Source organism: Copidosoma floridanum, unplaced genomic scaffold (genome assembly GCF_036245765.1).
Source record: "Copidosoma floridanum isolate Cflo_tuat_1 unplaced genomic scaffold, Cflo_Japanese_pri ptg000024l, whole genome shotgun sequence".
Lineage (NCBI taxonomy): Eukaryota > Metazoa > Arthropoda > Insecta > Hymenoptera > Encyrtidae > Copidosoma > Copidosoma floridanum.
The window spans coordinates 4,854,011-4,877,926 of record NW_028321901.1 but is presented as its reverse complement, the minus strand read 5'-3'; the positions used below and the strand labels follow the sequence as shown (position 1 = coordinate 4,877,926).

General features: G+C 37.1%; 3 protein-coding genes across 3 annotated transcripts in view; 1 reads left to right on the top strand and 2 right to left on the bottom strand.

Moving 5' to 3' along the window:
• Window positions 1–23,916, bottom strand: part of LOC106645338 (uncharacterized) — a 208,915-nt gene that overhangs the window by 114,204 nt on the left and 70,795 nt on the right. The window lies entirely within an intron of this gene.
• Window positions 4,958–8,350, bottom strand: LOC149373997 (uncharacterized). The gene is made up of 2 exons (XM_089595096.1): window positions 7,397–8,350; window positions 4,958–5,614 (listed from the first exon to the last, which is right to left on the bottom strand). The coding sequence occupies exons 1-2, from the start codon at window positions 8,348–8,350 to the stop codon at window positions 4,958–4,960; spliced, it is 1,611 nt and encodes a 536-aa protein (XP_089451222.1).
• LOC149373996 (uncharacterized) lies at window positions 20,913–23,326 on the top strand. The gene is made up of 3 exons (XM_089595095.1): window positions 20,913–20,979; window positions 21,960–22,303; window positions 22,649–23,326. Exons 1-3 carry the CDS (start codon window positions 20,913–20,915, stop codon window positions 23,324–23,326), a joined length of 1,089 nt encoding a protein of 362 aa, XP_089451221.1.

Genomic DNA, 23,916 nt, shown 5'->3' with positions numbered 1-23,916 from the left:
GCGGAACTGCCGAAGCGCCGTCAAGGAGTTTATTTGTAGAGCAGTGTGGAGAGCTGTAATAAACAATTTTCTTAAACTTGACGTGATAGCATTTCTCATATTTATTTCTTTCGGTAGAACGAGAGAAAAATTCCCGTGCGAACTCCCCTTTTCAGGAGCAGAATCCAGGAGGACGAGGGACCAGAAGGATGCACGAGATGAGATGTCCACTTCCTACGTACCCCCCCCCCCTCCCCCCACTTTTTATTTTCCGGTACGAAGGCAGCGTGATAAAACATAATTAGGTCAAGTAAACGCACTGAGTCATTTGGGATTGACTGCTTAGGATTTGGTTTATTACGTAAATTAATAAAAGTGCAAACATGTAAGCGCTCTGGGTCGTTGAGGGTTGACCACTTAAGATTTAGTTTATTTTATACAGAAATGAAAGAGGGATAAAAGTAAGCACACTGTGCCATTGGGGATTGTCCAGTGGAAGTTCTGTCTAATAAATAAATTTAAAAAATCATGGTCATGTAAGGTCACCGGGTCATTGGAGATTGACTGCTTAAGATTTATTTTCTTATATAAAATAACGAAAGTTTGGTCAAGTATGTGCTCTGAGTTATTTTGAATGGACCACTTAGGATTTTGTTTGTTTCATAAATTAACGGAAGTTTGGACATGTAAGCGCATTGGGTTATTGAGGATTGACTTCTTTGATTTTTTTAATTCTATAAAATAACGGAACTACGGTCAAGTAAGTGCACTGGGTTATTGGGATTAAACTAGTTAGGATTTTGTTTATTTGATAAATAATCGAAAAAGCCGTTAAGTAAGCACACTGAATCATTTAAAATTGGCTCTTCAAACTTTGTTAATTTTTTTAATAACCGAAAGGACAGACCAATAAGCGCTTTTGGTCATTTGCTCAGTCGATAACTAAGAATCAACTGCTTGAGACTGTGTTTATTTCATTGCGTCAAACAAGCACTCAGGATCATTGGTAACTTACCACTTGAAACTTTGTTTATTTCTTGAGGAAACAAAAAATCGCTTCAATAAGCTCACTGAGTCATTTAGGATTGAGCGCTTAGGATTTTGTTTATTTAATTAATTAATGAAAGTGCAAATAAGTAAGCACACTGAGTCATCAGAAATTGATCACTTGGGGTTTTCTTTATATCATCAATAAACTCAAAAGCGGTCAAGCTAGCGCACTGAGACATTTTGGATTGACCGCTTAGAGTTTTGGTTATTATATGCATAAACAAGAGTTCAGTCAAGTAAGTGCACGTAGTCATTCAAAAATTACCGCCTAAGATTTTATTTCATAAACAAATAAAAGTGTGGACAAGCAAACGCGATGTGTTACATTAAGAAGTGACCGCTTGAGATATTGTTTTTCTAATAAACAAATGTCCGGACATGTGAGCGCACCGAGTCATTCGGAATTGACCGTTTAGTTTACTTGTTTTTTTTATCAGTAATCGAATGTGTGGACAAGTAAATACACTAGATAGTTAGGGATTAACCACTTGAAATTTTTGTTATTTTATAAATAAACAAAAGCGTCTTCAAGTGAGCGCACTAGGTCATTGAGATATAAAAATCTTAAAGGCTTAGAATTTTGTTTATTTTATGAATCATCAAAGGTGCGGTAGAGTAAGTGCACTGGGTCACAAAGAAATGACAGCTTGGGATTTTTCTTATTTTATAAATTGACAAAAGCGTGGTCAACTAAAGCTTACTGGGTCATTGGGGATTAATTGCTCTAAATTCCATTCATTTTATGAATTAACGAAAAAGTAGGGAAGTAAAAGCACTGAGACATTACTGATTGACTGCTTAGGATTTTGTTTATTTTATAAATAAATAAAAGAGCAGTCAAGCAAATGTGGTAATTTAGGATTGCCCACCAAGTGTTTTGCTTATTTTATAAATAAGCCAAAGTTCGATCAAGTAATTGCACTGGTTCATTTAGGAGTGACTGCTCGAGATATTATTTTATGAATACTCGAATGTGCAGACAAAAAAGCACAGTTGATCATTAGAGATTGACCGTTTAGGAATTGGTTTCTTTTATAAGTAGTTAAATGTGTAGTACACGTAAGCACACTAGGTAATTAGGGACTAAATGTTTTGAATTTTCGTTTTTTTATAAATAAACGAAAGCGCAGTCAAGTAATCACACTAAGTCATTGGGATATGATTGCAATACTCGAATGTGCAGAAAAAAAAGCGCAGTGGATCATTAGAGATTGACCGTTTAGGAATTGATTTCTTTTATAAGTAGTTAAATGTGTAGACACGTAAGCACACTAGGTAATTAGGGACTAAATGCTTTGAATTTTCGTTGTTTTATAAATAAACGAAAGTGCAGTCAAGTAATCACACTAAGTCATTGGGATATGATTGCATAAGATAATGTTTTCTCAATAAATCAACTAAATTGCAGTAACGTAAGCACACCTAGGAATTATGGATTTACTGTACAAAATTTTGTTTATCTCATAAATTAATAAAATAGTTGTAAAGTTAGCAATATGGGTCGTTGGGTACTGACCGCTGGAATTTCGTTTAATTTCTGAATAAACACAAGTTCCGTCAACTAAGCGCATTGAGTCATTTGGGATAAAACGCTTAGGACTATGTTGATTTTATAAATTTATAAAAGTGTGAACAAGTAAATTCACTGGGTCATTAGAGATTGACCACTTGGGATTTAGTTTACTTCATTAAGAAAAATAGGGTGGTTTGGTAAGTGCACTGTATCATTGGGAATTGACCTCTTAGGATTTTGTTCATTTAATGAATAAAAGAAAATGCGATTAAATAAGCGTATCTGGTCACTAACGATTGACCGCTTGGAATTGTGTTTATTCTACGAGCAAATAAAAGTGCTAGCTAGTAAGCGCACTGTGTCACTGGGAAGCAATCGCTTACGATCTTGTTTATTGAATTAATAAACAAAAGTGTAATGAAGTAAGTATACTGGGGCATTGCAGATTGACTGTGTAAAATTATGTTTATTTTATGAGTAAACAAAAATGTGGTCAAGTAAGCGCACTAGTTCATTTAAGATTGACCACTCGGAATTTTATTTATTTTATAGACGAACAAAAGTTTGATTAAGTAGGCGAAATGTGTCATTAATAAGTTACTGCTTGGGATATTATTTTATAAAGAAACGAATGTGCGGATAAGTGAGTGATCTGAGTCAGTAGGGATTGACCGTTAAGGATTTCGTTTTTTTTATGAGTAAACAAACGTGCGGACAAGTAAGAACACTTTGGAATTAGAGATTTCATGTTTGGGATTTTTGCTCATTTATGAATAAATAAAATTGCAGTAAAGTAAGCACACCTTGTCATTAAGGATTAACTGCTTAGAATTTGGTTTATTTTATGAATTCAGAAAAGTGCGGACAAGTAAGCGCACTGGGTTATTTAGAATTGGCACTTGAAACTTTGTTTATTTCTTGAATAAACGAAAGGAGGCACTAGCGAACAAGTAAGCGCAGTCGATAACTGAAAGTTAACTGCTAGAGTCTTTTTTTTATTTTATAAAGTAACAAAAGTGTGGTTAAAAAAGCACTCTGGATCATTGATGACTAACCGCTTGAAATTTAGTTTATTTCTTGAATGAACAAAACTTCGCTCAAGTAAACGCACGAGTCATTTGGGATTCATCCAGTTAGGATTTTGTTGATTCCATAAATAAACAAAAGTGTGGTCAAGTAAACGCACTAGGTCATTAGGAAGTAACTGCTTAAGATATTTTTTATAAATTAACGAAAGTGCAGACAAGTAAGCGGACCTGGTCATTTAGGATCGATTGCTTAGAGTTTGGCTTATTTTAATAATACACGAACGTGTGGACAAGTAAGCCCACTGGGTCATTGGGGATTGACCGCTTGGGATTTTGTTCATCTTAGGAATTAAGGAAAGTGGATACGAGTAAGCGCAATTTGTTATTGGAGATTGATGGCTTGTTATTTTGTTTATTCTATGCCTGTATAAAAGTGTGGACAAGTAAGTGCACTGCGTCATTGAGGACTGACCGCTTTGGATTTTATTTATTTTATGAATAAATGAACGTGAGGGAAAGTTAGCTTACTATGTCATTGGGGATTGAGTGTGTCATGTTTTTACGTGGAGGGGAGGAGAGAGAGGTGAACACAACATGTAGGAGCAGCTAAGATAACAGAGCTTTTATTATATGTACCACGTTACACACGTGTTGTTGACCAGAGGCAGTACCAGAGCTGCTCACACGTCGAGCGCTTGGCTTGATCTGTTGAATACCTCCGGTGCTCGATACGTCTAGGCTTGATTTGACTCAGACATCGATAGGTGTCGCTCGTGTCTGGTATACGCACGCTCGCACATCGCACAATCCTCCCACACTAATCTGAGATGGTACACACAAAAAAAATCTTTCGATTACAAAGCTGCGGCGTTTTTTTGATCCGAGTTGAACGTCTTAATTCTTTAACTGGTTTAACAACTTTGGGTGTAGTCTTTTGTACATTTCCAGTAGATAACGCAATATCAGTACTGTTTACAGGTGCCAGTTTTTGATAGATAGATGAATCAGTTTCGAGCGGACAACCAAGATGTATGTGTTGTTCGTTTTCTGGCGCAACTTCAACTGTATCGCTTACAGTCAGCACTGCATGCATTATAACCTGATGCTGGTAAATCTTTCCCTCGCACATTCTTATTTGGTTGATGTGTCTCTTCCAGATTTTATCATTATCCACACGAACATTATAAGTTACATGTCCTAATTTGTCCATAATCTGCGCCTTTTGCCACACATTATTACTAAAGTCCTTAGTCATTATAAAATCGCCTTTGTTAAAATTCGCGTTTCTATTTCCTTTCAAATACAACTTTTGTTTTTTTTTATTTTTGTTTACATTTTCACGCACCGCACTCTCAATAGCACTCAACCTCGTTCTAAGATGACGTCCTTACTGCAATTCAGCAGGCGAGCATCCAGTCGTACAATGAAGTGTTGAACAGTACACGAACGAATATCTTAAAAGCGCGTCATGTTTATTTAATTTCTTTGTTAGCAATTTATACTTAGCCTTAAAAGTCTTTATGGCGTTCTCAGCTGCACTGTTCGTTGCGGGGTGATAAGGGGCCGTGTTCGAATGTTCAATGTTATTCTTTTTTAAAAATTTTTGAAACTCTTCAGACGTGAATGTTGGCCCGTTATCACTAACAATACCGACCGGTAACCCCAAAGTGCTGAAATACTCCTTTAAAACTTTAATCGTCGAAGCCGCTGTTATATTACTCATCTCGTGAATATCATTCCATTTGGAGAATGCGTCCGCTATAATTAAATATATAGAGCCGTCAATTGGTTCACAGAAATCGATGTGTAATCTTACATTGGGTGCCTCTGGACATTTCCAAGTGTGCAAAATTGAGCACGGGGGATTGATAATATACCTTAAACATAGTTCGCACGGCTTTGCCGTATTCTCAATCATTTTGTCAACTCCGGACCACCAAACAAACGATCTTGCTTGGCTCATCCTTACGATGCCCATGTGTACCCTGTGCAATTCTCCCAATACGCTTTCAATCAGCGAACTTAAAATGACGATCCGATGACCCTATAAAATACAATCGCCCTCCAATGTTAATTCTAACTGTCTGTTTTTATATGGTTCAAGATTTTTTTCAACATTTAAAGGCCAGCCCTACCCAAGAAATTTACGCACCTTAATTAAATTCTGGTCCTTTTATGTCTCTTGATGAATAATATCGACATCAATCAATTTAGACTCCTCAGATATAAAGTTTAAGAAACTGTAATCTTCACGCTTTATAGTATTAGAATCTAATTTAAAATCGTCAATTAATATACGGGATAATGCATCCACTGGCCCATTTTCTGTTCCTTTGATATGGAGAATTTTAAAGTCATACCTTGATAGAATCACGGCCCAACGTTGCGCCCTGCTCGCCGCCATTTACGGAATCCTTTATTACCTTCCGAAAATGTATGTTAACGGTTTATGGTCGGTCTCGAGGATAAACTGCCTACCATGAACGTACTGGTGAAAAGCTTTGACACCCTAAACTAGGGCTAGCACTTCTTTGTCTAATCGAGAGTAATTTTTTTTGGCACTATTAAGAGCCAGAGACGCAAACGCTACAGGTTTCGTTTCGCTTGACGGAAAAATATGGGACAATACGGTGCCAAAGACTCTTGGTGAGATGTCACATGTAACAACAATAGACAATCCCGAGTCATAACGGACTAAAACTTCGTGGGATGTTAATTTACGTTGAGCTTCTACAAAAGCAGAGTTGCGCTTTGCCGTCCATTGCCATTCCACATCTTTTCTCAGCAATTCATACAAAAGATTCATCATTTGAGCATAGTTTTTAAAAAATCTACCATAGTAATTACAGGCACCCTAAAATGATTGCAGTTCTTTAATATTAGACAGGGCTTTCATTTTGATAATAACATTGATTTTGACTTGAAATACATGTAGCCCAAGTCCGTCTAACTCATAACCTAAAAACTGTATGCTTTTTTGCGCTCTTTTACATTTATTCGGTTTAGCAGTCAAATCTTTTTCCTTAAAACGCTTTGAAACTTCAAACCATCGTTCATTATGTTTTTCTAAATCCCTCCCTGAAATTAAAATATCATCAAAATAAACTTTTACCCCTAAAATTCCCCCCAACAATTTTTCTATTTCCCTTTGAAAAAGTCCTGGGGCCGAAGCTATGCCGTAGCTTAAACTATTGTACTTATACAATCCTTTGTGAGTGTTGACAGAAGTTAAATTTTTCGATTTGTCATCTAGCTTGATCTGTTGGTAAGCGTGTGTTAAATCTAATTTTGAAAAAATTTTGCCACCTTGCAAATTCACCAACAGATCAGCTACACGAGGAATAGGGTGCCTGTCCACGATCAAATGTGGATTTAGCGAGATTTTATAATCTCTGCACAGTCTAATCTGGCCATTTGTTTTTAGCACCGGCACCACTGGGATAGACCATTCGCTACTTTTAACGGGCTCAATTATCTTATCTCTTTCTAAGCGCATTATCTCTTGCTCTAACTTATCACGCACTGCAAACGGCACAGCCCGAACTTTACAAAAAACAGGGTTTGTACCTGGCTTTACGTGTAACGAGAATCTTCCCCCTGTAAATAACCCGACTTTTTCAGAAAACACGCTACTAAATTTACTCGTCAATGTGCCAATTAAGCTGTTTTCCTCTTTCAATGAATTAATACACATGAAGCCCGTGTTATTTACTCAAGTTAAATTCAATGAACGTAACAATTCTCACCCCATTATAGGTAAATCCATAGAACCAGGTAACATAAAAAGTTCTAAATTAAAATCTTTATTTGCATGTTTAACACGTACTTGCAGTACCCCTATTGGCGTCAAACGTTTTTCATGGTAGGTCTTGAGAATTCGCGGTGTCCTTAATAATTTAACACGACGCAATTGTGCGTTTTCGCGGTACACAGCCTCTGGAATTGCTGTTATATGCGAGCCTGTATCAATTTCAAACAACATTGGGTGATTCCCGACGCTCACCTGCAAACGAAGTGGCCAACTATCGCATGCTTTGCTTACATCACTACGGAACGCGAAAATCGAGTCGAACGCGTGGCAAGCCGGCTCCTCTTCCACGAAGCCATGCTTTTCCAAGTCATGACTATCGTATTGTTTACTTCTTTGCTGCGCGCTAGGCTGCGCGTTCGAGCTTGCGCCACCTTTATTAGAGCACACCACTTTCAAATGCCCAACTTGGCCGCACGTGTTACACTTAAAGTCTGTAAATCGGCACTCACTCTTTTGATGATTCGACTTACTGCAGCAGAAGCATATTTTCCCACCTTCTTTGTTCCCTTGTTTATTCTTCTTCCCCGCACCTTTTTTCTTCTCTGGCACGAAGTTAAGGGCATCCAACGCCGTTGACGTTCCTCCTTGCATCCTCGCTGCATCACGCCCAGCCGCTTCCAATGACAAGGCAGTCTCAATTGCCTGCTGGTACGTCATCTCTTTTTCACCGAGCAGCCTTTTTTTTGTTGCCTCGCTTGATATGCCCCACATGAACTGATCGCGAAGACTCATCTCGAGCCCGCTGCCAAACTCACAAAACGCGGAGAGTTTTTTTAGATTCGCGACGTACGATTTCACGTCTTCCTCTACAGCTTGTCTACATTCCTTAAACGTATACCTCTCCATAATCACTAAGGAACTAGGCTCCAAGTGATTTCTCATGACGTTAGACAATTGTTTAAAAGTCAACGTCACGGGTTTTTGTGGAGCGCACAAGTCACGCAAAAGCCCGTACGCATCCTTCCCCATGAGTGTAAGGAATAGCGACACTTCATTTGTGATACAATATTGTTCGAATCTTTCGAACCACAACGACCAGTTTTCACTCATGGAGAATCCAGTCAAATTACCAATGGTACCACAAAATACGGTAGTCACACCACCTTGTGTGTTGTTAGACAACGCTGCTAATTGTCCTGCTGCTTCCAATCACCTCTTCTCTTCTTCCAGCTCCTTTTATTTCTGATTATTTACCTCTTTTTGTTACTACACATGTTCTACAAAATGTGACCACTCTTGATTCGTTAGTTTCTCTACCACCTTTCCTTTATACATTTTGCGATGAATCCCTTCCGATTCTCGCTACACTGCAAAAACACACACCACTTACCACGCGGTTTTTTTCTCTTTTCGTACTTTCTTCTCGTCGCCAATGTAATATTTTTACGTGGAGAGGAGGAGAGAGAGGTGAACACAATAAGTAGGAACAGCTAAGATAACAAAGCGTTTATTATATGTACCACGTTATACACGCGTTACTGACGAGTGGTGGTACCAGAGCTGCTCACACGTCAAGTGCTTGGCTTGATCTGTTGAATACCTCCGAAGCTCGATCCGTCTAGGCTTGATTTGACTCACACATCGATAGGTGTCGCTCGCGTCAAGTACACGCATGCTCGCATATCGCACAGAGTGCTTGGAATTTTGTTCATGTAATATATAAGTACAAGTGTGAACAAGTAAATGCACTGGGTTATCGGAGATTAGGCTTCCGCGTTTGATGTATTTGGGGTATGAGTGCTGCTGTCTCTTTAGGTTTTTGTCGTTTGAACGACGCGCAGATGCTCGGCCAATCAGAGGTTAACCGTGTACAAGCTTGCGTGAGTTTTTAACACAATTTTGGTATACTGAATATTTTTACTATGTTATTAGTGTACATGTGATAAGCAAGTACTGCCTATTTATGAACATTAGAGTGTGTTTTAATTTATTTTTTAATGTGTACGTAAGTTAGGTTTAAGAAATTTTATTTAAAATAACTCATTGTAGATAAAAATTGAAACAAATTTGAAGGTAAAATAATAAGTATCCATTTGTTTATGTGTTCTGGAGTTAGTGTTAGTATAGTGTCAGTTAAGCCCCACCAAAAGGATAAGGGGGGCCGTTGGTAGATGGTAGGGGTTAAGATAAATTTTGTAGGGGTAGCGAGGGGTCTGCAAGGTGGGCTGCGGTGGTCTGTTGGGGGCGGTGAGGTGTGGGGGAAATGCAAAACAAAAAGTAAAAGTACGAATAAATAAATCCAAGACCCCTGAGTTGTCGTTTATAATTTAATTAACTTGAATAAAGTGGCCAATAAGTATGCCGTGTTACCTGGTGATTAGAGCTTAGGTTATAAGATGTTTTTTTATTTATTTATCAAGTGGCCAGTCAGTGTTTTGTGCTACCTGGTAAGTGGTGCTGGTACTATTATTTAACCATTTATAGATTAAGAAAGCGGACGATAAGTGCCCCAGATTACTTGGTAATTATCGCTGGTGTTATTATTTAATGATAAATAATTAATAAAATGGCTACTACGTTTCCATCTGGTGATTCGTGCTTATTATAATTTACTGCTTTGTAGTGTTATGGACGTCAGCTAGCTTTAGCTCGAAGCGTCAATGTCCTCATACGCAAAATCGCGCGCAAAATGAGGTGGTCATCGGCACTGCATTACTATGAATCGGTCCTCGATACTCCTAGACGATTGCAATGCTGTATGAGCTCTAGTAAACGCGGAACCTCCACTTACGTGAAATTCCACAGGGGTCATCACTGCTTCCAACACAATGGTAATGAAAAGCTATATAAAAAGTAAGACAGCACCTAATTAGGCAGTTGACAAATAGCCAACAGTGTAACTAGACGTAAGACTTTATTAAAGAGAAGACAGGACGGGATGTTGTCTCCTCACTTTACTCATCTAATCAGTGAATAAGAACCCTAATAGAGACATTGGGGATATAAGTCTCCTACGCTTATAAATATATAACAATAGATAAATAATGCAGACAGTAAGCACTTTCAGGTACTTGTTGATTGGCAGTTCTGATACTTATTATTTTTTCATTCATTAATTTAAAGGCTAGTTAGTGACTCAAGTTATCTGATGATTGGCGCTTGTTATTATTGAATGACTTATACGGTAACAAAAAGGTTGATAAGTGCTCAAAGTTACTTAATATTTTATGCCAACGTTGTTTATTGTATTTTGATCTGTTTATTGGGTGATCGGTAGGCGCCCCATACTATAAGCTAACAGAGTGGGCAGTAAGCGCTTTATGTTATTTGGAGATTGGCGTTTACCATTGATTAACGTTTTATAGAATAAAAACGTGGCAATTAAGTGCCCGTAACAAAATTTCTGCGTGATATCGTGCAAGATATTCTACACGACATCTTACAAGATATCCTACACGAAATCTTATGGGATATCGTGTAGGACTTCTGGCACGATAGTCTACATGATATCCTATACGATATGAAGCAAGATTTTGAGCAACGAAAAAATAACAAAGTATAAATTGTTACCCACGTAATATTAAATTTTTCCCTTGGAATGAAAAGTGTCTGTAAAGCACAAGTAAAATGTATGAACAAAAAGTATTTGTAAAATCATTTACTAGATTTATTGTTTACGAACGTGTTAAGAGAGACGAAACAATATAAAATGTACATTTATAGGATGTTAATTATCAATTAGGTAACCAAAGTGGTAAGTATTATTCACGAAATGATGAAATAATAGACATAAGTTTCAGATGTACCTCATAAGGACGTAAATTATTTTCCAAGTGTCTAATCCACTCTGGCCAAGTGGGTAAGACACTCGACTACAAGTTCTCCAGACCAGGTTCAAATCCTCTAACTGGAGCAAAGATATGCTTTTTTTTTACTACTTTTATTAGCTTTTCTAACAGCTTTTAAGCAGAAAAAATTCAAAATTACGTGGGTAACAATTTATACTTTGTTATTTTTTCGTTGCTCAAAATCTTGCTTCATATCGTATAGGATATCATGTAGACTATCGTGCAAGAAGTCCTACACGATATCCCATAAGATTTCGTGTAGGATATCTTGTAAGATGTCGTGTAGAATATCTTGCACGATATCATGCAGAAATTTTGTTACGGGCACTTAATTGCCACGTTTTTATTCTATAAAACGTTAATCAATGGTAAACGCCAATCTCCAAATAATATAAAGCGCTTACTGCCCACTCTGTTAGCTTATAGTATGGGGCGCCTACCGATCACCCAATAAACAGATCAAAATACAATAAACAACGTTGGCATAAAATATTAAGTAACTTTGAGCACTTATCAACCTTTTTGTTACCGTATAAGTCATTCAATAATAACAAGCGCCAATCATCAGATAACTTAAGTCACTAACTAGCGTTTAAATTAATGAATGAAAAAATAATAAGTATCAGAACTGCCAATCAACAAGTACCTGAAAGTGCTTACTGTCTGCATTATTTATCTATTGTTATATATTTATAAGGGTAGGAGACTTATATCCCCAATGTCTCTATTAGGGTTCTTTTTGTTTAAAATTTTATTACGGAATGACCCAAGTAACTTGGTGATTAAAGCTTGTGTTATTATTTAATGCTACATAATTAATAAAGTTTCTATAGATTAATAACGTGGTTAGTAAGTACTCCAAGTTACTTAGTGATTTGCACTTAGGTTACAAATTATTTTTTTACTCATTGATTAAGCGATCCATTAGTGATTTGAGTTAAATGATGATTGGCACTGGTTATTATTAAATACCTAATAGGCCTAATAGATTAACAATGTGGCCAGTAAGAATCCCAAATGACTTGGTAACTGGGTCTTAGGTTATTGGTTATGCTTATTGTATTTTCATTCAATTATTAAGAGGATAGTAAGTGCCGTAGGTCACCTGGCGATTAACGCTTGTGTTATTAAATTATTAATTTACTGATATAGTGGCGAGTTAGTGTCCCAGATTATAAGTGATCGAATAGTAAATCGTGACTTTGTCAATTATTCTTGGTATTGTGTTCATTGACTGATTATGCTCAAAATTCGTGTAAACTCATTGGCTGAACTGAAATTGGCATTTTTTTTTTTTTTTTTTTTTTTATCGGGTTACCGAGACAGATCTTAGGCCAAGTCGTCAGGGCCATCCACTCTCCACCTCTGAGTACAGGTGTATTGCCGCACCCATTTCCATCCGTTTTACTGATGTTATACCTAATCTATGGGCACAGTGCCAGTATCTCCAGTGAAACATCTTGCCAGTTGAGCTGACAATCTCTGCACCAATGGTGCATCAGGTCCACTCGCCGCTGTGTAGCCTTTCCTTGGAGAGGACTCCACATTTCAGAACGTCCACTCCTCGCTGGTTAAGCCAGCGCTCTCTGCTGAAGCGTCGGATTGAGGCTACTTAGCTTCCCCGGAGAAGCCCCATGTTTCAGGGACCACTCCTCGTCGGTAAGGCTAACGATCCCTGCCTGGCGCATCGGATTCGCTAATCCCTACCTGTAAGCCCTAATACTGTTTCGCATTCACCCTGGCCCGAAGATCTGTGGGGCAAGGAAAAAACCCTGGAATTACTCTGAAGAAAATTCCAAGGAAAAACCTGCCCCGAAGCAGCCGAGGTTACATAGATACTTTTCCCGATGAAAACAATTTTTGAAAAAATCTGCATTTACCGGAAATCGAACCCACGACCCCTAGAACCACGTTGTATCAGTACCAAGTACGCTTATTACTGAGTCAATGCCACTCTTCAATTGAAGTTTAGTTAGCATTTCTTATTTTTCATTTTATTAAAGACCCACCTAAATATGATTAGTAGGTCAAATGATAATTTTTAAAATTAAAGTGAAGTAAGTAAAAATGGCTAGTTTTTTAATTGTACCCTCCTCTAAAAATTTAACAAAGTTTACCACGTAGAACACAAAGAAAAGATGCTTGACGTCATATACAAAATGTTTTTAAAATTTTATGGCTGGACTGAAAAAATACAGACAAAAATAAACTTATAAGTATTTGCTTGTTTAACTATTTCCAACATCACAGTTGTTTTATCAATACTTTAACAATCAACTAAACTGTTGATTTACTCAACTAAAATTTACGGCTGTTCAACCTATAAATAAATTAAGGTATGTATATGTACACACCAAAACAACATCGTATACTGACTGGAATTTCTCTTTTATCATGCTTTGTCAGTTAATTTCCTTGCAAAAATCCATGCAATGACATAATCAATAATACATAGCCCACAAACTCAATAACTGCATAACCCCAAATCCACCTCAAACCATTTAACCCCATCATGTGGCAACCTTTAAGTCTTTAACGCCAGGAACAATTACATACGCATTTTGTCAATGTTATGTGATGAAAGACTCGAACATTACTAAATAATTGGATTAATAATAATTGCTTAATGGTGTAAGCATAAATCGCCTTGTAAACAAGGGCACGTGTATCAAGCATTATAGGGCTGTTACATTAAGGAGCTTGGAATACCAATGAAGCTTAAGAAAATTAGGTACAACATAGTGCAACTAATGCAATACTAATACTTCCTTTGCAAAATTGTTCATCAGTTTTAAAGGTGATGTTTATTTAATTTTTTTTGTTAGAAATACCAGCATTAGGAGCTGTATCATTGCTCAAACTATAAAGTCATTGTATTTTTTAACTTATTCCCACATTCTTTAATAAACTGTTAATGCGTGTTCTATTGGTGAGAATTTTTTATTATAACTATTGCAAATTCGTTAAAAATACATAAAAGTATTTAACACTTCTAAAATTCATATGGCTACAGATCTACGTTTAAACATTTTTGTTAAAAAAATTTTTTGTTAAACAGTGCAATATTTAAAATTTATCAAGACGACTCTAATTTTCCATAAAACAAGATTATAAGCTAATTAAAAAAATGACCTTATTATACACCTAAAAACAGATGCATCATAAGAGGTCATTATAGATCAGATCCCTATCGCAAGTAATCGATAAAAACCAATAAAAAAATGAAAAAACTATTGGAATGGTGTCGGCTTTTGCACTCAGTTTGTCTCATAGAGCACAATAATAATGTTAAATCTATATTGAATTCCATATAGTAATAAATTCAACTAAAATCTGCATTTACATCGTATCGAATTTAATTGGCAAATTTAATAGATACCAACAAAACAAAAGGTGTGGCTTATGTAAATAATAGTACAAAAATACATATTTTACTATAAAGCTATGTTATAAGTTGTATTAGTAACATCTTATAAATGGTAATGCATGTTTTAATAGACGATCAATAATTTCCCTTTCTTTATTCCGTAGATGTAGTGGACACTAATAGTAAAATTATGAGTATATATGCCTACCCTCGTGAAATTGAATATAATGTTTCACCGTTCCATTAGATAATTCAAGAAATAGATGATAGTAAATCAATACATATAACTTATGCTTCCTATTTTAAAGTATCAATATTTGTTATCAGAATATTTATACGTTTGATACAAGAGCAGTTGACAGACTGTGTACAAATTCATTAAAATATTATTTATCACATATTCACGTTGCTAGGCAATTTACACATTCTACCGCGATGTTCGAATATATGAATCGCCGCCGCCGGATCCAACCTAGCTCAAGAGGTCGCTGACATCTGGAAGATGCTTAACGAGTTGCTCCTCAATAAACAGCAGCAACGCGGACGGAGATCGCGCTCTCGTGGGTGGAGCAACCAAGCAGCCTCCGCCGCTGACAACCCAGATTGGTGCTTCTTCCACCAAAGGTTCAGCCCAGCGGCCCGGAGCTGCCGCGCGCCCTGCACCTACGTCGCGCCTAAGCCGGAAAACTAGTAGGGCCCCCTCCATCACAAGTGTAGGAGGTGGGCCACCAAGATCTCTCAGAGAAACGCCTTCACCTCTATGAACGTGAGTCTTGGGTGTACTTCCTGGTTGACTCGGGCTCCATCATCTCGCTGCAGCCAAAGGACCTCATCAAGGACCGAGAGCTACAGCCCCAACCATTGACGCTTAGTGCTGCCAACGCAACGCCGATAGCCACCTTCGGCACGCAGACCCTAACCATTGAGTTGGGCCTCCGACGCGCAGCAACGTGGAGTTTTATCGTCGCCGATACCCACATTGCCATCATCGGTGCCAACTTTCTCGCCTACTTCGGCTACTTTGTGGACGTTAAGGAAAAGCGACTAATCGACCCAACAACTAACCTCTCGACGCGCAGCGCCTTAGCGCCTGCAGCAATCCACAGCGTATCGGTCATCACAACACCAGAGCGCACACCTTCTGGGTATCTGGACCAACGCTACGTGGACCTCCTCACAGAATATGCGGACCTCTGCTCACTGGAGGCGACGACCGCAGCTCTCCCAGACCTGCTGGTACACCACACCATCCATACGACTGGACCCTCAGTCTCCGAGCAACCTCAACGTCTGCTCGGCCCACACCTGCAGGCAGCTAATGAGGAAAAACTACTTTATACATCGAACTAAGCACAATTTTTTGATTTAATTTAAAATACATCCAATCCCTTATTGCAGAAACATTTCTGATAGCACATGAAGAGTTAATGTTAAAGGCATGGTATTTGCATGGCAAATAGGCTTCGTTAAGTTTTGCAAGCGCTGGGCATCCATACTCCTCAATATTAACGACTCTAAAAGTGTAGAAAACATAAATGACTTGCACCTTTGTTATATTCTATCATGTGTGCATATATACATACTTGCATGTTAGTATTTCTTCCAGGTATTTTTTTTTTCAAGACCCTTGACGAAAACCGTTTCCACGTCAACAAGTTCAGTTTTAAATATATTAAGCGCTCTTTCAGAGGAAGTGTTTCCGACATTCCAGCTGATACAATGGAAATTGGTTATCAACCAACGATTTTGTTTTTTGTCCGCATAAGATAAATTTTTCCACGCTAAAGGCGGCTTAAGCACTATTACAACTGCCATGAAATCCCTATTTTTCCTAAGTTCGACATATGAAATTTCTTTAAAAAGAAATTTATTATTTGTAGTCTTAAAACCCTAGATATCTACAATATACTCCAACACTAAAAGAGAAATATACCTTCTTCGGTCGAGGGTATACAAACAAATGGATATAGCGATGAAGTAGATTACACTAAATACCCAATAAAGCATCCCGACCCTTTTATGTAAATTGAGCATAACTCTTTACCTCAATACATCTAAAATAGATTTTCACTGTATACATTTTATTGACGTACGTATTATACTTTGAAAACTTATGGCTATGTGCACTTGGTCATAAAATGCAGGTAGCAAGTTAGTCGGACCTTGGGATATAGTGTGTAATAAATTTTAAGACTCTGTAATCTGTAAAATGCAGTTATGTTCATAATATTTCTTTATTTAAATATGATATATTTTACAATTCATTTACAATATATTTTACAATTTATTAACAATCTTGAAATTTTAACTTGCGACATACTTTTTTTTTTATTTATTTCATTTTCAACTTCTTCCTCCAACCTTTTTCTTTTTAATAAATTTTTTAACTTCAATTTATATCACTTTCACTTCAACTATTTTCGGAGATGATTCGATTTTCAGCTGCGGAAAATGGACATAACCGCAACTTCTGGCGAAGAGGTCAAATCGATAATTTGTGACCCCTGTGCTGACTGGAGTGATGTGCTTAAGTCTAGAGGTACTCTTTGTGGTGAAATACTCCCAATTTCTGTTTCGAGAGAGTAAAAACTCTCAGTGTATGAAAGAGTTGGAGAGCCCGGTGATTCATCGCCTAAGGAACATGAATCCTCATAATCTATTGAACAAAATAAAAAAAATTATGTTAAAAAGAAAGAAAAGAAAAAATAAGAAGAAGAAACGTTTAAGAAGATTAGAGAAAAAAAATTAAAAGTATTAAAACTTACTTTCTGTCGGCTGTAAAACTACCGATAGATCAAGTGGAGCTGTTTGCTCCGTAATATGCTCTGCTGCTATTGCTGCTTGAAGAGCATAAAAAGTCTCCGTGAACGATGGTGTTGGAGAGATCGGTGATTCTCGAACTATTCGGTTTCACCACCTGAGGGACATGAATCTTTATAATCTGTGAAACAAAGTAAAAAAATATTGTTAAATAGAACAAAAAAAAAAAAGTTAAAGGAAGAAACGTTTAGGAAAACTAGAGAGAAAATAATTAAAAGTAATTAAACTCACCTTCAAATTTAACGTTTTCTACATTGACAATGGTGGTTTCGGTTTCTGCCGGCTGTAAGACTACTGACAGATCAAGTGGAGCTGTTTGCTCTGTAATATATTCTGCTGCTGTGGCTGCTCGAAGATCATCAAAAATCTCAGTGTATGAAAAAGTTGGTGAGGAGATCGGTGACTCTCGAACGACATCGATGTCACCAACTGAAGAACACGGTCTCAAATTATGATTTTCAAAACAATCTACATAGTGTCAAACAAAAAAAAAAATTTTTTTTAAATAATGTTGTAAAGAAAAAATAAAAAAAAGAAACATTTAAAGAAGAATGGAAAAAGTAATTATAAGTAATTGAACTCACCTTCAAATATGAAATTTTCAATGTTGTCAATATTGATTGTAGTTTCAGCCGACTGTAATACAACCGACAGATCTATAGGAACTAGTTGCCCCGCAACGCATTCTGCTTAAAGAGCATCGAAATTCTCCGTGAATAAAGAGATCGGTGACTCCTGAACTTCAATGAATTTTGAAATTAGGAATTTTGGATAATAATGAAAAAAAAAATAAAAAAAAAAATAAAAAAAACTTACCGATAACTGCAGAGTTTTCATTATAAGTTGATGAAAGTATTGAGTCAGCCCAAAAATTGTCGTCTATTAGTTGTTCAGAAAATATTTCATCCAAGATATTATTGACACTAGGCGGCATCTCGTTTAAGAAATTTCGGAACTCCAAATCCACTTCAAGTTCACTTTCACTTGTCGGATAAACTGGTCGCGTTCTAGCCATTGCAATGATGATATCCAACTGTATGGTTCAAAGTGCTATTTCGAAATGATTGAAATCAAGTGCTTCTCTGCTTTTCTTAATTTTAAAGCAACTACTCCGATCCAATAAGAAAACAGCTGCGTTAGAAAAGGATGTAAGTGCAATACCAAAACAGCAGTTAGAAAAAGATACTAGTGCAACAACCACCTCCACAGTCCCCTCCATTCAAAAATGTGCAAAACATGCGAAACTATGTTTTGTACCTATAAGATACGCAAAAACCCTCTCCCTTGGTCTCATGCATACAGGTAATTTTTTGCATGTATGAATTTTTCCTTCTACGATAGGTTTTTTAAATTTTCAAATAGCCAATCAGAAATAACTTACGCCCTCCTTCACCCTTCTACGCACATTTTCATGCACTTTCCGGAGGATTTAAGAGCTGCTCTTGACCTTAATTTCAAATCACAGCTAGTGAATCACACTAGGAGCCAGCAACTTGGGGAGTATTCACACGACTAGGAATCATCATCCTTCAACAAAATAAGGTACTTTTATTTCATAATTTGTTTAGCGTCACTCTTTCTCACCCTCATCAGTTTTTTTTTTTTTTTTTTTTTTTTTTTTTTTTACATCTTATCAATCGCTTTAGCCGCAGAAATGATTGGCAATAGTTTTATTTTATTTTAACTCTCTCCGCAGCAATGACGTTGAGAGTTCTTTAAATTTTAAAAAATCTTTTTCATTAAAATAACACTTTTACCGCAGAAATGATGGTAAGGATCTGTTCTAACTCTCTTCGCAAAAATGATGTTGAGAGTTTTTAATTTCCTTCCTTCCTCTTGATTTAAATTTAAAAATTTTTTTTCGAAATAATACAGGTTTTATGAGCGTAATATTTTTTTTACAGCACAAAAATGATAAAAAAAACATCAACTAGTGACATCAGAAGGTACAACGAACGACTTTTTCGTCGTGCGATGAATACTTTCGCAAGGGAGTATTAAGAAGAAGAAGAGCAGGCGATTGTACATCATGTGGACCCTGCGAGTCATGAAATATCCACGGAGGAGGATCCCTTAGCAGATGCTGTTTATCATGATCAAGATGCTGCTGCTGCTATGAATCCTCTTGAAGACGTTGCCCAAGAAGCACTTCCCACATGAGATTTTTTTTAAGAAGAAGAAAAAAGTAAGAAAAAAATTATTATTTTATATTGAATCTTTATATTTTGTAATATTTTCTTAATAAATATTTTGTTTCTTTTTTCTTAGAAGAAAATACCCTTACAGCGTCTAAAGCTGCATGGGTAGAGAAAGTGTTTGCTGTTGATACGAAAATGCTGTATTGCAGCATAAACTGCGAGAAGTTCACGATAAAAAGCAGGCCAAGAACTTTCCTTCGAAGACATTTTCTTAGAAAAGAATGCAAGGGTTTGCCAAACATTATCAACAAGCTGTTGTAAACAAGCTCCAACAGAATGGTTTGAAGCATCTGTAAACAAACCAAGTGGTGCACCAATCCGAGGATGAACAAGAAGTGAAGCAGTAGTAATGCAGTTTTTGCAGGTTTGAAATGCTTCTTCTAAGTCAGGTGTCCAAGTGATTGGTTGAGAACCTTTTAAAATCGATTTGCCGATTGCATCATGTGAAGGAGCTTCGTATTCAGAGGCATGAGGTACAAATCTGCGGTAAAAATTTAGCATACCTAGAAAACGGCGAAGGCCTTGAGCTGTTTTTGGCAAAGGGTAGTTCTTAATTATTTGGATACGTTCCTCAGGCGTTCAAATACCAGCAGCAGATATAGTGTTACCTACAAAGTCAACCTCAGAAACTCCAAAAATACATTTCTTCAAATTTATTACCATCCCGTATTTTGCGAGTCGTTCGAAAATGGTTTTAAGATGTCGTTCATTTTCTGTGTTTGAACGAGAGAAAACGAGAATATCATCCATATATACAAAACAAAAATCCAATCCATGTAGAACCTCGTCCATGAACCTTTGAAAGGTTTGACCAGCATTTCGAAGACCGAACGTCATGAACGGAAATTCAAAAAGGCCAAATGGAGTTATTATAGCAGTTTTACAAATATATTCTTCAGCGACTGGAATTTGTTGATAAGCTTTTACAAGGTTAATTTTTGAAAATTCCGTACAACCATCGATGAAGTAAGTAACATCATGAATGTGGCGAACAGGGTAACGATCCGGAATAGTTCGACCATTTAACGCGCGAAAATCTCCACAAGGACGCCAAGTTGAATTACTCTTCGGTGCTAGATGCAGAGGCGATGACCAAGAGCTTTCGGATGGTCGAGTTGTACCAGCTTGCAACATGTCGTCGAATTCTTTACGAGCAATTTTCAACTTTTCAGGACCTAATTGGCGCACTTTGCTTGTAACCAGTGGTCCAGGAGGAGTTCGAATATGATGAACCGTTTGATGCTTGATTTCTCGTGGTTAACCAGGTGGACGAGTGATTTCAGGAAACTCGGAAACAAGAGCCGAAAAAGTGGAATAATCCTGAACAGCTTTAACGCTGCACTGTGCAGAACGTTGAAATGAACCTTGAGCTTGAAGTTCAGTGGAAACATCAACAATGTGCTTCGTACGACAATCAGGCAAAAGGTGGTCATGTGCGAGATAATCCGATCCAATAATTGGTAAATCCACATCGGCAACGATGAATCTTAACAAGAAACAACGTCGGAGTCCTAAGTTGAGATTTAAGGTTAGAAAACCGTATGCCTTTATTTTGTTTCCATTTGCGGCGCATAAATTATAATTGACAGGAGCACGACGTTCTCGTAATAAACTGCAAGGAAACCGACGTAAATCTAAACCAGTATCAACAAGAAATCTTCGTTTTGAATATTTATCAACCACAAAAAGACGGCTATTAGATGAACTGCAGTCAGATGCACGGGATGGTAATAAATTTGAAGAAATGTATTTTTGGAGTTTCTGAGGTTGACTTTGTAGGTTACACTATATCTGCTGCTGGTATTCGAACGCCTGAGGAACGTATCCCAATAATTAAGAACTACCCTCTGCCAAAAACAGCTCAAGGCCTTCGCCGTTTTCTAGGTATGCTAAATTTTTACCGCAGATTTGTACCTCATGCCTCTGAATACGAAGCTCCTTCACATGATGCAATCGGCAAATCGATTTTAAAAGGTTCTCAACCAATCACTTGGACACCTGACTTAGAAGAAGCATTTCAAACCTGCAAAAACTGCATTACTACTGCTTCACTTCTTGTTCATCCTCGGATTGGTGCACCACTTGGTTTGCTTACAGATGCTTTAAACCATTCTGTTAGAGCTTGTTTACAACAGCTTGTTGATAATGTTTGGCAACCCCTTGCATTCTTTTCGAAGAAAATGTCTTCGAAGGAAAGTTCTTGGCCTGCTTTTTATCTTGAACTTCTCGCAGTTTATGCTGCAATACAGCATTTCCGACATTTATTAGAAGGGCATTCTTTCACGATATACACAGATCACAAGCCTTTAATTTATGCTTTTCAACAAAAGCGTGTAAAACTTTCACCAGTGCAGTTAAACCGTCTTTTACATCGGAATTTTTAACTGACGTTCAATTTATAAGAGGTATTGACAATGTCGTAGCTGATACTCTTTCACAAATCGAAGCTGTTTCTGCACCATTTGATTACAGGTTGTTGGTCGAGTCTCAAAAAGAGGATAAAGAGCTTAAGAAAATAATCGATGAAAATTTTTCTTTGCACATCGAACGAGTCTCAATTCCTGGATCTTCACTAACTGTGTTCTGTGATACATCAACAGGAAAACCTCGGCCCTTTATCACGCCTAAATTTCGTCGTGGTGTTTTCGATCAACTTCATAACTTGAGCCATCCAGGTGCCAACGCTTCACTCAAGTTAATTAGCGACCGTTTCGTTTGGCCTTCTATGAATAAGGATTGCAAGAATTGGGCTCGTGCTTGCAATGAATGTCAGCGATCAAAAATTTCTCATCATGTTCGTGCTCCTATTAGATCGTTCGAAACTCCGACACAAAGGTTTTAGCACATTCACATAGATTTGATTGGTCTGCTTCCACCTGCACGTTCTTTTAGATATTGTTTGACCGTTATCGATCGTTTTACTCGAAGGTCAGAGGTTTACCCTTTGCAAGATATTACTGCAGATTCAGTGATTCATGCATTGTTGGACTGTTGGATTTCACGTTTTGGTTTTCCTTAAACGATAACTTCGGATCGAGGAGCTCAATTTACTTCGCATTTTTTTAAAGATTTTGTAAAACTTTTCGAAATACAGCATAAGCTAACTACAAGCTGGCATCCTTCTTCAAATGGTTTAGTTGAACGTTTACATCGCCAATTGAAAGCTGCAATCATTGCTCACTCCGATATCGATTGGGTTCGTGCATTACCTTTTGTACTTCTCGGTATTCGCTCAGCTTTTAAAGAAGACATGAAGGCTACTTCAGCTGAGATGGTATACGGAGAAACTCTTCGCCTGCTTCATGAGCCTTTTGTTTCAAGTCCTGAGAACAAGGGTTTTGATGATCCAAAAAGTTTCCTTTCGAGCTTACGAGAGTTCATGTCAAGCTTACGACCAGCTCCAGCATCAAGGCATTGTCAACCTGGGGTGTTTGTATTCAAGGAATTATTAGATTGCAGCCATGCATTTTTGAAAGAAGAGCCGATTCTCAAAGCTTTACAGCCACCGTATACTGGGCCTTATGAAATAGTTGAACGAGATCAAAAAACGGTTACTTTGAGAATTCGTGGCAATTCGATAAAAGTTTCAATCGACCATGTTAAACTAGCTTTTGTTGTTCAAGATGAAGTTTTTACACCTGTCCCTGTTTCTACGTCAGTTCCTGTTTCTATTTTTAATACTGAAGATGTGCCTACAATGCTCCCACCAGTTGTTGAACGCACAACACGTTCCGGCAAAAAAGTTAGATTCAGAGACGTTTTGAATTTATAGCCAAATTCTCTGCCGAGGGGGACAGTGTGGCGATTCATATATTCGAACATCGCGGTAGAATGTGTAAATTGCCTAGCAACGCGAATGTGTGATGAATAATATTTTAATGAATTTGTACACAGTCTGTCAACTGCTCTTGTATCAAACGTATGAATATTCTGATAATAAATATTGATACTTTAAAATAGGAAGCATAAGTTATATGTATTGATTTACTATCATCTATTTCTTGAATTATCTAATGGAACGGTGAAACATTATATTCAATTTCAGGAGGGTAGGCATATATACTCATAATTTTACTATTAGTGTCCACTACATCTACGGAATAAAGAAAGGGAAATTATTGATCGTCTATTAAAACATGCATTACCATTTATAAGATGTTACTAATACAACTTATAACATAGCTTTATAGTAAAATATGTATTTTTGTACTATTATTTACATAAGCCACACCTTTTGTTTTGTTGGTATCTATTAAATTTGCCAATTGAATTCGATACGATGTAAATGCAGATTTTAGTTGAATTTATAAGGATTGTATGTTAAAATAAAAAGTATTGGTATTTGTAAGTGTTACATTTAAC

What these genes read in the sequence shown, in the direction of transcription:
- LOC149373997 (XM_089595096.1), bottom strand. Translation starts at nt 8,350, where the DNA reads ATGGGGAAGGATGCGTACGGGCTTTTGCGTGACTTGTGCGCTCCACAA. An exon ending in CGCCAATAGGGGTACTGCAA is followed by an intron (nt 5,615 to 7,396) that starts GTACGTGTTAAA and finishes TGTATTTTATAG; the next exon opens with GGTCATCGGATCGTCATTTT.
- LOC149373996 (XM_089595095.1), top strand. Translation starts at nt 20,913, where the DNA reads ATGAACCTTGAGCTTGAAGTTCAGTGGAAACATCAACAATGTGCTTCG. An exon ending in GTACGACAATCAGGCAAAAG is followed by an intron (nt 20,980 to 21,959) that starts GTGGTCATGTGC and finishes AATTTATAAGAG; the next exon opens with GTATTGACAATGTCGTAGCT. An exon ending in ATAAGGATTGCAAGAATTGG is followed by an intron (nt 22,304 to 22,648) that starts GCTCGTGCTTGC and finishes TTCGAAATACAG; the next exon opens with CATAAGCTAACTACAAGCTG.